The sequence below is a fragment of the Anas platyrhynchos genome, chromosome 1, assembly GCF_047663525.1.
Source record: "Anas platyrhynchos isolate ZD024472 breed Pekin duck chromosome 1, IASCAAS_PekinDuck_T2T, whole genome shotgun sequence".
NCBI lineage: Eukaryota > Metazoa > Chordata > Aves > Anseriformes > Anatidae > Anas > Anas platyrhynchos.
In genome coordinates, this window is record NC_092587.1 from 186,584,306 (window position 1) to 186,598,658 (window position 14,353).

The 14,353-nt window shown below is 37.7% G+C and overlaps 1 protein-coding gene across 6 annotated transcripts in view; it reads right to left on the reverse strand.

The window, feature by feature from the left end:
• Positions 1 to 1,076: 1,076 nt before the first annotated feature.
• The window catches only part of NUP58 (nucleoporin 58), a 38,875-nt gene continuing 25,598 nt past the window's right edge, over positions 1,077 to 14,353 (reverse strand). For 2 of the 6 annotated variants that reach the window (XM_027469419.3, XM_027469416.3), the window contains exons 14-16: positions 12,814 to 12,912; positions 10,015 to 10,110; positions 5,705 to 6,015 (exon numbers count right to left, since the gene is read on the reverse strand). In XM_027469419.3, the coding sequence (XP_027325220.1) occupies positions 5,846 to 6,015; positions 10,015 to 10,110; positions 12,814 to 12,912 (365 nt within the window). In that variant the 3' untranslated portion in view covers positions 5,705 to 5,845. Of the gene's footprint in view, positions 1,214 to 5,704; positions 6,016 to 10,014; positions 10,111 to 12,813; positions 12,913 to 14,353 lie in introns of those variants that run through there. The other 4 variants (XM_072032664.1, XM_027469431.3, XM_072032663.1 and 1 more) reach the window with 3 other exon arrangements.

Consider the following 14,353-nt stretch of genomic DNA (forward strand, 5'->3'; position numbering starts at 1 on the left):
GGCACGTGGATTTTTGGAGCTCCCAGTTACCCCAGGCCCAAGACTGCGGTTGCAGGATAAAAGCTGATGTCCACGGCTTCAGCTTGAGAGTGCATTTCCTCATTGAATTATTAGTGCTATAACCAACCGCTACAAACAGGACAAACCCTTAGGTTTTATTCCCCCACACTCAGGGCATTACCATACCCAAAGCCAACACAAACAGCGTTAAAACCCTTCCCTCTTTACTCTCAGAGCTGACTTACAACAGAGCTTCAGCATCAACCTCACTTTGGTCCTGCTGATGCAAGCAGTTTCGCCCTCGTGGTCCGCACCGTGTGAGCTCGGCTGATGGCCAAAGCAGGTCTCACCCTCCCTGGGGATAAAGCTCACTCCTGCTTCAGCTGCTGGGGGCATGCCAACACCTGCCTGCTCCCCCAGAGCTGTTTGTGGGATTTAAGCCGCACACCGCTACCACGGGGGCAGGCAGCGGTGACATTCGTGGCAGGGAGCTCCTTCAGCCGGCCCCTGGCTGAAGCACTCAAAATAAGGGACTAAAAAGAACATTTTCCTATTTGAAAGTGACACAGTGCACACTGCTAAGAGACATTTACATAGCGTTAAAGCTAGCACCTTCCTCCTGCTGTCACTTCTGCTAGTTTTTTCTGGTCTGAATGCCAAGTCCAGACAACCAAGAAATGCTATCATTAACAGGATTTGAGATTTTTGATGTTTGGAGTAGCTTCTACTTAGGTACCTAACCGTGGAGTTAGACTAGCTTTAGCTACCCAGCTGTATCTAGTTTGTGCTCCCCCCTGCAAGGTTTCACCCAAACAGAAGTCTGTTCAAGCTGCCTGCCACTTCTTCCCTGTAAGAACTTCTCTTATTAAACATACCAGATTACTGTTCAGAATTACTGTTTCAGGTAATAATCTGCTACTTGGCTTTGATTATTTGTCAAGTCTGTGTTTCTCACCCTTTTTACTATTAGCACAACCACAGTGTCTAACCAAAACCTCATCATCCTAGCTTGCTTTTGTGCCTGGGATGATCAGCACAGAAGCATAACCCGCTGGCACCACACGCCACATCAAACACACAGATCCAACACGCTATTTATTGCTCAGGTGGCATACAGCAGCCTCCGATCAGCGCAGGGTTTTGGAAAATATTACAGTACTGTCTAGCAAGCGGCTGTCCTTGTGCTGTCCGAGTACACGCCGTACAGTGACACCTGTGTTGAAGAGACAAAAAAAAGGGAAATCCATCAGTCTGGGACCTTAGCTGAACAAAGTAGAGGCATCTTTCACTGGTTCAGCTATTGACCTGGTTAGGACAGGAGTACACATTCCAGGTTTCCCATGCAAGCATTCAGCAGACTTGACCTGATATCCTAGTAGGGGCAAATCTATACCCAAACAGACGTAAAATCAACCCAAAAACTTTTCTAAAATTTTTCAGAAGCTTCTAAATTTAATCACAAGCTTAGAGTAAGCTAGAATTGCCTTACTTCTAACAGGTAAGGAAACAAAAGGCGAACTACTCTTAGGAAAAAGTGAGGTATTGCTTTAGATTCAGCAGCACACTCGCTTCCTCACCATGGCACTCCACAACTGCAGTGATGGGCCGTGAAGATTAAACTCCCGAGGCTGAGTAAAGGCATTAAATAATAAAGCTCGCAGCCACGCAGCCAGGTGAGTCACAGGGATTGATCAAATGCTGAAGTTTAATAAAACCCTACAGCCTTAGAGAGAGGGGCAAGAACATGCAAGTGACCTGGAAACAAAAGGTGCACAACGGTGCCTGTGAGGGCTTTGTAGTAGCAGTGTAAAAGTGGTTGTCTCCTGCCACCTGGTGAAAGCAGCGCTCACTAACAGAGCTGTTGGAATCCTGATACCAAATCCTTTAATTTTATTATTATTATTATTTGGAGGTGGCTGTTTTTTTCCACCTAGAAAATGGAACTTCTACAATCACGTGTTTCTACCTACTACACATTAAACCAATACCAAAATTTGTGTTACAGGGCCACTTAATTTAGGACTACGAGGATACCAGCATGCAAGCATTCAACGCTGAGTTCAGAAGAGGTGATCCCAAGGCAAATTAAAACCACTTGTCCCATCGGTACCAGGAAGCCTGTGCTCCACAGCCCCTTCTCTCCCCCCTCACCACCTCCATCCTCCTCTCAGCAACATACCTGTCCGTGAGGTGGGAGACCGCGTGCCACAGCTGGGCTGAAGCTCCAGGGTGAGGCAGTGGGGAACTGCTGCAGGCAGCACCTCGGTCTCGCTCCCCTCCCCAAGCCCCAGCAGAGGTTGTGTGGATCTACTGCCACGATACTTGCAGGTGGCAGCATCCAGAGATACACGTTTAAAAGGGAAGGGAGAAGGGAAGATGGAAAGCGCTAAGCAGCACAATCCATGCAGTTAAGTGTGTAACTTACTATTTATGCCAGTTTTTTCCTTATAAACTTGTAAGTTTTTTGGAAAATAAACTTTTAGAGTGCATAATGGATTTACATTCTACATCAAGGACAGATTTTCCTATATGGGTACTCAGAATTTCTCATGAAAAACCTGTAAGCTACTTCTTTTTATCTTCTGTGGAGACATTACAGGTACTAGAGCCAATACCAGGTCTGAGCTGACATAAGATTTTGGATTACTCCTACTATTAACATGTGAATAGAGGAGTGGGGGGAAAAAAGGCCAGAAAGAATTTTCCTCTTTGATACTGATGTTAAAGAGGAAAAAAATGTCAGTGTCTATTCCTGAGCATTATATCTTTTTTTTTTAATTTTTTTTATTATTTTTTTTTTTAATAGAAGACAAGTAGGGTTCAAAACAGTCATGTTATGAACATGCAGGTGGAAGGACATGCGAGGATTTGGCTTTCAGATGCTCATGGTAAGGAAGATGCATGAACTCTATCCAGCTTCCCCTTATTAACATCCTCTCTTCCAATGAACAAGAAAGCCATCAATGCACACAAAACATTTGCCAAATTTGCCAGAAACAGACAAATTTGAGAGCAAAGAAAGTTGGGAGATGCTGGACCAGGAGGAGGTTCAAGAAGAAATCAAACCAAGGCACACCTCCTGTTACATATAACGTAGTGAGAATAACAAAAAAAAAAAAATCCTTCTGGTAAAAGAAGCTACAAATAAGTTTACATCACAGCTGTACAACAAGGTCTTAATAAAGAGAATCACATCCCACATGTCTCACCTCAATCTTCCTCCCGTACATATTTTTCTTTCTTTAAAGAGCAAATAATCCAGACTTTATTTCATTTCACGGTGCTTAAGTACAGGTCAACTTCTTGACGCACCTTGTAGAAAACTTATTCAACTATGAACGTGTCTACGTTTTGTGCATTAATTGTATTGCATCAGATTACATTGAAAAAAAAAGAAATAATAATATATGCAATGCTGATCCATGAAAACCATGGCTAAATTTAACAACCAAAGTAATGTTTTGGGAATAGAATTACTTCAAATTCCATTTTGGCCACTTGTTTGTACTTCAGCATGCAATTATTTTATTACATAATCATTTTTCTACTTAGGCTAAAAACTATTGCCTTGGCATGAAAAGAAACAACACAGGTACACAGGAGGCTCAGACTGCCTTGGACTTCACAAAAAAAATACACCCCGTGCTGTGTTACATTACAGCACCACCGAGGTTTATACAGCCAGCGTTAAGAGATTCTAGACAAAACCTCAACATATTCCTTCCCCCCAACCCTCCCTTTCCATCCAGAGATCAGCGCCCTAACTTCAGAAAGAACAATTTTATTCCAAGTTCTGGGAAAAACAATTCTACATATTAGCTGGTGATGGTTTTGTTTGTCCTGTAACAGAGGAAGACAAGAGGAAGCGATCTTTGAAGTAGGCAAATATGTATTACAAGGATCACAGCATTAATGTTTTATTGTTTGCACAATGGTAAGTTGTTGCACATATGGACAAACAGTACACACTTAGAATAAGTTTCACAAATTGATACATTACAAGAAAAGTCCAGTGGTTTAACATATTAACTATCAAAAAAGCAATAACAAAGGAATAAAAACCTTACGGTTTTGACTGCAGCCCAAGCAGTTTTTAAAAGGTCGAAATCAAAATAAACTTTTAGTTTTTCCAGACATAAAAAAAAAACACACATTATATCCCTTCCTAGGGGAAGGGTCACAAAGATGCAATAACATACAGGTGTACAAAAGGGAAGAATTCTGTGCTCAGTTTCCCTCAGTTTTACCAGATCAAGTGATAAACCGAACATTTGTCAAAAAGCAACCACTACTGAATGCAGACGTTTCCAAAACATACAAAATGGTAATAACACTTCAACAAGAGAAAGCAAACAACTCACTCAGTACTAGAAAAAAAATCTTACGCTCTGTAACTGTTTTAAAAAAGAAGGTGCTTTTGTGAAAACCATTGTGAATATTAATTTGATGCATGTTATATACAAAACATCATCTAGAAACAGCAACACAACTCCAAAGCTCCACATTCACTCACACTTTAGCCTGTATCTCTATTTGCAAAGGTTAAATGGATCTATTATTTCTCTCACATAGGGTGGTACCTCCTTAAGGTCTTTTCCAGCTCTTTCTTGTGGACAGAGTTGGAAACGCAGCACAAGCAGCTAAGATGTAAGATGCTAGATTCAGACTCTACTGTTGCAGTAGCTTAACCTTCAAATCACATCATTTTTTTCAATTCTTTAGCAGCAACTTACTGTACTATACCTCGTATTGAAAACAGATATGCAATAGCTCTTATGTCAATGCAGGTAGCACTGACTAGAAGAAGCTGGTGAATCAACTGTTTTATAGCATTTAATTCAGGTTTTCACTACAATAGTATTTCCTTATCCCCTCCAACTGCAGGGAAAAGCTCATCCAGCTTGACAGCTCTCTGCTTGCAAGCAAGCCTTGTGGAACCCTGAGCTTTCCATTGAAATCCTGCAACATCTCGCTGTGCAGCTCAGGAGAAAAAATAAAATGAAAGAGTTTGGGAACGTTACCTATGAAGTGTCTGTGTCAGTATCAGATTCTTCTTTCGAGTTGGCTGCTAAATGGGTAAAAGTAAAGGGTTCAAAAACCACAGCTCCTAAACACTATACATACACAACAAGCTTCATGAAATAGTAAACATTGTACTTCAGCTGGTCTTAAACAACAGAACACAAGAAGCGGGTGACACAGCCTGGGACCCACTACCTGAAATTCAGAAGAACCTCAAAATGTGGAACCAGAGTAACATGGAGAAACAGAACACACAAAGAAGAGGAGACCTGTCTGTGGGGCAAGGTTTGCACATCTGTTTTTATTTTATACATATATATATACACAGACATACACACAGATGTGTGCACTGTACTGTATATATTTACATCCATATACACAAAAACACCCTGAAGTAGATTTAAAGGCCATATCCAGGAACAGAAGATATGAACTCTAGTATTTGTACTAGAATATATTTTATCTGTACAAAAAACAAATATGCATATATTCATATGGTATAAAGCTTATTAACAAAAAATATTCTGCTACTAACATTAGGTTAAATAGATGGTTTTACAAGATTCTTTAATAATGCAGTATAGAACATTTCTAAAACTAGGGCCAAAAATAAAAATACATAAACGGGATTCTATTCACAAGAAAATAGCTGTTCAATATGATTCATTTCGTATTTCAGACTAGGGAAAAGTAGCAAATTTTTTTTTTTAATTTTATTTTTTATAAATCTCACGGGATGCAACTGAATTAATGCATCAATCTAGAAAAATAGACTTTTCAGATGAACAAAGTTGATTCACTTCCACTTCCCTAAAAGGGGTGCCTATCTTTTCCCTCGCTTGTTTCCAGCTGGAGGTTTCTTCAGCTGAAGAAGTTGCCCTCCTGTCCCAAAGCCTGCAGATGCAGGATTAGACACCCCGAACGTCAGACCAGCTGATGCTGTGATGCCAGGATTGCTGAAGTTAAACCCAGATGTAGTTGAGCTGCCAAAGCCTTGTGAGGGAGGCAAAAATATTTTAAAACATAAGTTACATCAGGATAGCAATTCTGTTCTCCTTGAAGCTGTGAACACCAGCTACTGTATTACCAGCATTTACCAATACCAATCTGAAATAGTACAACAGAAGAACCATAACCCTCTCCTCAAGCTCTCAGTCTAAGTATGCAGAGTATATTTAGATGTGTAACGTGCATAGAGCAGGCTGGGAGGGAAGGCAGAAGTACAAGCAGACCATGGCCTGCACTCCTTGCCTCACAGCAGGTTCATGGCAAAGCTGTGAACAGCCCCCAGCCTCGTGTGCATTCCTCCATTTTCCTGCTAACTCAGAATACTAAGTAGGATTTTAAAAGAAGAAATCTTTCACCTGGAAGTCTCGTGGATGAAAAAATCTTTAATAACTTCAGCTGTTCTTCCTAAATTAACTTATTACTTCAAGAATGTACCTGAGGTTGCACATAAGCACTGCTTTCTATAGAAAACATCATAAATACAATTCACAGTAATGTGATCTATGGTGCCAGGAGTTCGAAAGGCAAGGCTAAAGTGCACGTGAACTACCTCCAAATAGCTGCTTCTGCTTGCAGGGATTATTTTGAAGAATGCAGGGAAGGCCATATGAACTTTGAGTAGTGTTAGAAAGAAAGAGATGCTTAAGCTGCGTGACAGAAGACTGAAAATGTGTTTGTTAATTTAGATATGACCTGGAAATAATAGCTGATAGGATACAAGTACCATTTAGGGCAGCCACAAAAGTGTAAGAAAGCAAAAGGGAAATTCATCTAAATGGCTTTGTCCCATAAATTCTTTTTAAGAAAAAGAAAACCAACTCTTACACAGAATACTCAAACAAAAATCTTTAGGAATAAACTTTGAACAAGATATACATTCAGTCTTGTTCCCGTTGCAAGGAAGGATCAGCTATGGAATAGCTCGGTTCTAGGAGTGTTTGCACAGTCTTGAACCACAGCTACAAGATGATCAACAATTTCTTTGTTGAAATAAGTATTACTTCGGTTTAAACAAATATTTTCAGAAAGTAAGTGACCACCTGCCCTTTGAAGGCACACACTTCGCATCTCCCTTAAGGACCTCAGAGTACACCTCGCTCATTGGGCATTCACACCTCTGCTTCCTCCAAGCCCCAAAGCACTGTGTCCACACCTCTCTTCAATATCTCCAGGGAAGGGGACTCCACCGCTTTCCTGGACACCCCATCCCAATGCTATCACCCTTCTCTGTGAAGAAATTCTAATATCCAATCTAAACCTTCTCTGGCACAACTAGAGACTGTTTCCTCGCATCCTATCACTTGCCATCTGAAAAAAGAGACCCATGCCTTCCTCTCACAGAGGCATGATAAGGTCTCCCCTCAGCCTCCTTTTCTCCAGACTAAGCAACCCCAATTCCCTCAGCTGCTCCTGTCTCATTTCCCAGTCCCCTCACCAGCTTCATTGCTCTTCTCTACACACATTCAAGCAATTCAATAAATTTCAGACAAGCCCTTCAAGTAGGCAAGCCAAATAAATCATACAAACTTTCCCAATAACAGTTTTTGTTTGCTTTTAACTCAGGGATAAACAGCAGATCTCAAAGGCAATCTATTCCCTTCTCCTATCTCCACTCCACAATAGGTGCTCTAAATGTAAAGGGATTTCCAGCACAGCCCTAATTGATTTACTAAATGCCCCATATTTAGAACCTGGTCATAGCTATTCTTCAGTAACAGTTCTCCAACCCAAATTCCCAACTCAGCTCTTCAAAGCACATCTAGCATCTCAGTTTTCATCAAAGTAATGTGACACCCTCTATATCCCCCCAAACATCATCTCTATAAATTCTGTTTATTTTTTCCCCCCCTTTCCCATGATTTTAGGGATTAAGGCTCTTTACAACATCCCCCCTCAACGCAACCTTTTTGATTGCCATCAGATGAATAAGGAATTGGGAATTAAGAGGGACTTTTCTTAAGAGTTGGCTTTCCACATTGGAAGAAAGCTTTGTGTTTCAGAGAGAAAGGATGACAGTACACGTCCTATAAATTAATTTTTTAAATTAATTATACATCCGTATATCCATGCATCCCAATTCCCACGATCTCCCAACTATTTCAAGAAAGATTCAGAAATAAGATACAATTATCTTATGGTAAGTAATATAAAACAAGCTTGTTTCTGGATCCTGTAAGTGTTATTTAAGAAATAGGACACACAAAAAAACCCACAATGTTGCTAGCCTTATAATTTAGGCATCATTTAAACCCATTTATCCATACATATTAAAGTCTGACTACAGATCATATGCAATTCAGAAACTATGCAGCATAGGATTTTGGACGTGAAAGTTAACATGCTTCAGGACTACCAAACCTTTACGGAGGTTTTTAATGCGTAGTCCCAGTCTAGGTGAAGATTTTCATGAACACTATTTTATAAGCACGAAATGTTGAGAATTACATTTAGTTGTTTATGTTCCTGATTATCACTTTGTGGGTCTGTGACTCTTGAGTTAACTGAAAACAATCCTTATTTAATTGGATCCAACTCATCTGCACTGCTAAACAGAGACTGGGAGCGCTGCCACCATAGCAGAGCCTGGTTTGAGGAATGCTGTGAAGTGACCTCTAAATTGTCTTTGCTCACCACCAAGATAGTAAAACTATTTGTTTACTTTGGCTTGATACCTCATTAGTGGTGGACAACTGATCCATAAAACTAATTTTATTCTTATATTTTTAAATACACTGAAAATTAAGCTATATACTCTGCAACCCAGCAGCTTGAAATTCTGTAGTATTATTTGAAATAATGCGAAGAAAGAATAAAAATTCAAGCAGTGCAAGTTTTGACTTGTTTCTGCTATTAAAAAACAAGCAAAAAAAGGTTGATGCTTAGAAACTGCATACTGAAAAATCAGAGATGTTCCATCAAAAATTTACTAGGGTGTTCATGATGCTAAATGGCTCACTAAGCTGGCTGTGTATTTCCACCCTATAACACAAAGCTTACGGTTATTCTGTCAAACTAGGCCTGTAAAGTACCTAACAGTAACCAAGGAAAAAAAAAGGCACAGCAACTAACAAGGTACTGGACCAAGGTAACGTTCTGGGTGTTGACTAATAAACAACCACTTACTATGGTTATAACAGCATTTTTATAAGAGAAACTTCTTCAACAAACATGCTACCAAAAGCTAATCCCAGGAGACATGATACTCCTTCAATCTGTCTCTGAAGACTGTGACAGACCACAGTAAGCTACAAGCTTCAGAAACAAACTCCTATTTAAAAAGTAAATAAATAGATGCAAGCTGTAGAATAGATGTAAGCTGCAGAAGTGACTAAGGTTTTAGACATCTGAGTTATGGAGAAACTACATCAATATCTTCATCTTCTCACTACCAAGAAAATAAAACTATCTCAGTATCATTTCACTTCTTTGGTTAACTCAATTGCCACAGAAGAGTTTTCAAACTAGTTAACACATGAATTCTAGATATCTACAACGATATGCTACCTACAACCTGCTGTTTAGGACATCAAGGATAAACAAAAAAGAATTTTAAAGAAGCCTTCCAGACATCTACAAAATAATTTCAATTTCCTGTATTTAAAGTTAAATTGCAGGTACATTTTTCACAGATTTATGCACTAATTTCAATAGCTCAGTAACACTATGGCCTATGCAGTCAAGTACTAACTGCATTTCTGTGCCTCAGGTTGCAACCGATCCAATCTGATGCATGTTCTCCTGCTTAACTAGATAAAGACCTTTAAATGAAAAATAATACTTAGTTGATACTGCCAAGACCTTTAATAAAGCCAAAAAAACTTTTCTGAAAACACATTTAGCAAGTAAACGGTTACTCTCATAGCTACTTATACATGCAATTTTAAGCATATTTGTGTCAGGAGCTTTTTTAAGACTGTATAGTAGTAGTTTGATTATAGAACTTTTGCTTTAAGATAAATGTGAATTCAAGAAAAATAAACCAACCTGCACTTAGACTTCCTGATGGTTTACTTGTAGTTCCAAACCCAAACGATGATGCTCCTGTGGCACTACTTCCAAAGGCAGAGCTACTTCCAAATCCTAGTAGAATAATAGTAAAGACACACAACAAAAAATTACAGACACAACAATTAAAGATATATAGGTTTGGGACAAATATTCTAAAACTAAACATAATTCTAAGCATTATTTGGTAAACAAATATTCCCGAGGCTACTGCATCAAGTGTATCTTAGTCTCAACATAGCATTGCTTTCTTGAAAAAAGCAGTGCAAACATGAAAAAGAAAATTATTTCCTTCCAAATACAAAACTGAGTAGAAGATCAAACTATAAGTGATTGCAGGTGGAGAATCTGCGTTTAACAGCAATCAGCTGAGTTTAACAGCAATTTAGCCATTTGTTAAATTGTCAAGAATACACTATATGAAATGGGCCGAAACTAAGAAAATTCAGACACACGTTACATGACTTCTAGAGAAAGCCATAATCTTCATCAAAAAGAACTCCAAGAAAAAAAACTCTCCACACTTAAAGAAAGCAAGCTTTATCTTGAGTTTACATCTGGTTCATTTCAGGGCTTACTCCACCCTAATTCCAAGCTTACTGGTGATCAGCTTTACCTAAGACGTGACAAAATAAGATAGAACCTGGAATAGAAATACAATTTCTAGATTTTTTTAAATGGAAAAATATAAAATGCACAGTGATAACTGTATAGCTGTAATAAAACTCATTTTGTTCATTTTGCAATTATTATTTATAACTTCACACTGTAAATATTTTAGAATTTTGATGTGTGTTATTAGCATGAAGTGGCTTCAAAGAAAAGGAAAAGCAAGTTGATATTTGCAGTTTGAGATAGAGGTGAGATAAAGAGGCATTTTTTTTCCCAATCTCAAGAAGTTATCAAAATAAGAACAATATTTATATTCAATGAAATTATGCCCCCATCTTTTGTTTGAAGCGTTAGGGAAAACACTTGTAAGAGTTTTAATTTTGTGTAATAGCAAGTATCATTTGAAAGCAAGATATTTTGAAAGATTCACTTTTTTCTCCTATCTAGTTGGAAATAAATTACCAATAGTCAGACAAGTACCTGTATCAGCATTTCATGAAGCATAGGATCAATACGCTACTTATCTTATATCCTCGAGTGTAAAAGCTTATACAATTGTTACTGATAAAATTTGCAGACTATTTATCATAGCAAGACAGCATGTTTCCTAGCTAAAATGCAGTTTCAACAATAGATGTTAAGAATTGTACTGTTTAAAAAAATAAAAATCTGAATGGCTGAAGTATTCATTCTGCTCATTGGATTCCATGAGCACCACTGCAGGGTATTCTGCAGGCACTTCTGTATTCTACACTTGCCTCCATTAAGTTTCCTTGATTTGTCAAAAGACCAAAACTTCATATAAATTTATATACAAGAGATGACATGCAAGTGCCTTCCTAATCAAAGATCTCGTGAAGAATACAAGTTAGGCCCCTAAGACAAAACTAGAAGCAGATGTCCATCAATTTAAAATAAAATGTTCTTTAGTTTATATTGTTTATCTGTGTTTATCAATTTTGCCAGTCTTAACCTATAGTTTCTTTGGTTGAAAAGAAAATTTTATGTTTAAGGCATCTAAAACATTGTGGGAATAACCTGATAAACCACAAGCATTCTCCATTCAGCCCACTATTCTCAGTTATTTTTCCTGTTTGGTGTAGGGGCTTTTTTTTGCCTTTTTTTTTTTTTTTAATCTGAGAAAGCTTAAAAACTGATGAGAAGGCACATTGGTAGACAAAGATTATTTCAATATCATCGTTTAAGATAAAACTGATGCAATCTTCAAGCATTATGCATCACAGCAGTTACATCTTTCCAACAGCTGGTGATAGCATTTGAGATGTTACAACAGTGATTTTCATATTATGCTCAACGATCCAAATGCACAGCTGCAGACTGTGGCTGAAACGTGGACCAGGTGTAACACAACACATTGTTTCTGCTCAGATATAACAATTGTCTTCACAGATCTTACACAGGAGAGAAGACACTAGTGTCTGTTGATTTGCCTTGTAGGAACCCCACTGATATAAGACAAGAAATTTACATGCAGATAATCACTTTCCCACTTTTAGTTCTACTTCTGAAAATTCATTTCATACAAATTAAAAATGTAGACGTGCATTTAAATTTTATTTTCTTATTACCACCTACTCTGAAACAATCATGAGTCCTCTTGGTATATGTCCCCCATAAGCACTATTAATCAGTATTTTGGTAAGTATTTTCCCCCTCACTTTCAAACATTGTTTTGTTTTGGAGCTTGAAAAAGACCTTTTTTCCCCTCCCAACCTCAGCACTGATGAACAGTGACAGATAGAGCAAATGTTGCACCAAGCAGGATCCCAAAACTGTAGCTGTATATAACAGGTGAAGAACTTCGGTGAATTAGTCATAGCATGTTCCCATGTGCCCAACTTTCAATTATGCAACAAATTAATGCAAGCTATAGTTACAGAAGGATGTTCTTGATGCACTTCCCTAGCTAAAGGATCAACTCGTTTGTGAAAACTTCATCTTGTTCATCATGGGGTTTTCACTACAATACTCTATTAACCTTAGTAACTTTCTGCAAGGCATGGAGAAGTTTGGAAAGTGTAGACTGCCAACTGTAAAAGGTCTTGCCCTGAAACAAATCACCCTCTTAGTGGAGTTTAAGGTTTACAAGAGATTCAGATGTGCGGTATAATAATTCAAGGAAACATTAGAAAAGTTAAAGTGTACCTCCAAGGCTTGAAGAACCTAAGCCACTTGATTGCAAGCCAGTGCCAATACCTGAGCCGAATGGCGTTCCAAAACTAACTCCCAGAGATGGCTGTGGCCCTGGTATAAAAAAAATGAGAACAAACTTGCCTTACTCTTTCATAGTAAAGAGGTCTTTTATTTATTTATTCAAGTACTTGATCACGTGAACATCATTGCTTTCATTAAATCCCATTAAGACCCCAAGCTTTACCTCAAAATTCCTCACTTATCTGCCTCTACATCCACCTGATAAAAACCTACGAGAACACTGACTGCAAAAAGGTGAAACTTTCCCAAAACTAATAAAATCAAAAACACCATTTAGTATTTTTAAAACTTGAGCAGTTTCACCTTAAACTTAATGCATTAATCATTAATCAAAATCTTGACAGAACTGTAGGTAACATGTAGCCACCTGTATTAATGGAACCAGCAAAGGGATAAACTTCAAATTAAAAATGTAAGAACTGACACTACTCTAAAGCTATGTTAATTTAATAAATAGGAATTTTAAGATATTCCATCCAAATTTAAACAGAACACTATGATAAAAAACAAGACAATGACTTTATTTTATTAAATTTATTGTTCATTTTTAAGCAAGTCAATTACACAGTAACATGACAATTCGATTTTTTCCACACAAGTGATAACTGAGTTCTGTTGAGCTCTGCTACATTACACCATTCAATAAGGTAAACTAGTCAAACCACCTGTTTAAATAAACATTTACAAAAGGCACAATTCTGTGTACCTTAATGAATTAGATACATTCAAAATTTCAGAGTCAAAAGTTTGTCCCATAACTAAAAAAGCTGACAGTTTCCCTGCATATCCCCACTAAGATGCAGGACTGTCAATAAACATTTTCAGTCTGCCAAGATAAAATTTACAGCCTCAGTTCCTTTTTTTTTTCTTTCCTTTTTTTCTTTTTAAACCTTGGGGAATGAGAATCAACTCGCTAGCCTGTTACTAGCACATTTTAAAATACTTAATTCTGATAAATAATATATTTTGACAGTTTCACAGTACAATCATATTCCTGTCTTTTTCAAGCACAGTTTTCAGTGCACTAGTTAAAAAGTTTCATCATTGAATACAAAATACAGTGCCAAACTCTTAATCCACAGACATTTGCAATCTTTCCTTAACACAAGCTTCTCCACCTTTGAACATACTTTATGTGTGTGAAAGTCATTATTTACTCAAATATCACTATAAAGCTCCAGTGATTTCAGCCATTTTCCTAGAGTTATTAAAATTTGGGTTTAATTTCATTCAAAACACCATCCTTCATACTACAAAGCTTCCTGTAACTAGTATTTATCTGAAGTTTTAAAATGTAATCATTTCAAGCTTTTTAAAATCAGTTCAGTTTTTGAAGCTTTAAATGGAAAATCCTTTTGAATCAAGTGAAAGGCACTGCACGTTGAAAAGTAACATTTTTGCAAGGAACACAAAATTCCTGTGATCCAAGCTGAATGACATCTGCATACTCCAAGTAGTGTTAAACTAAATT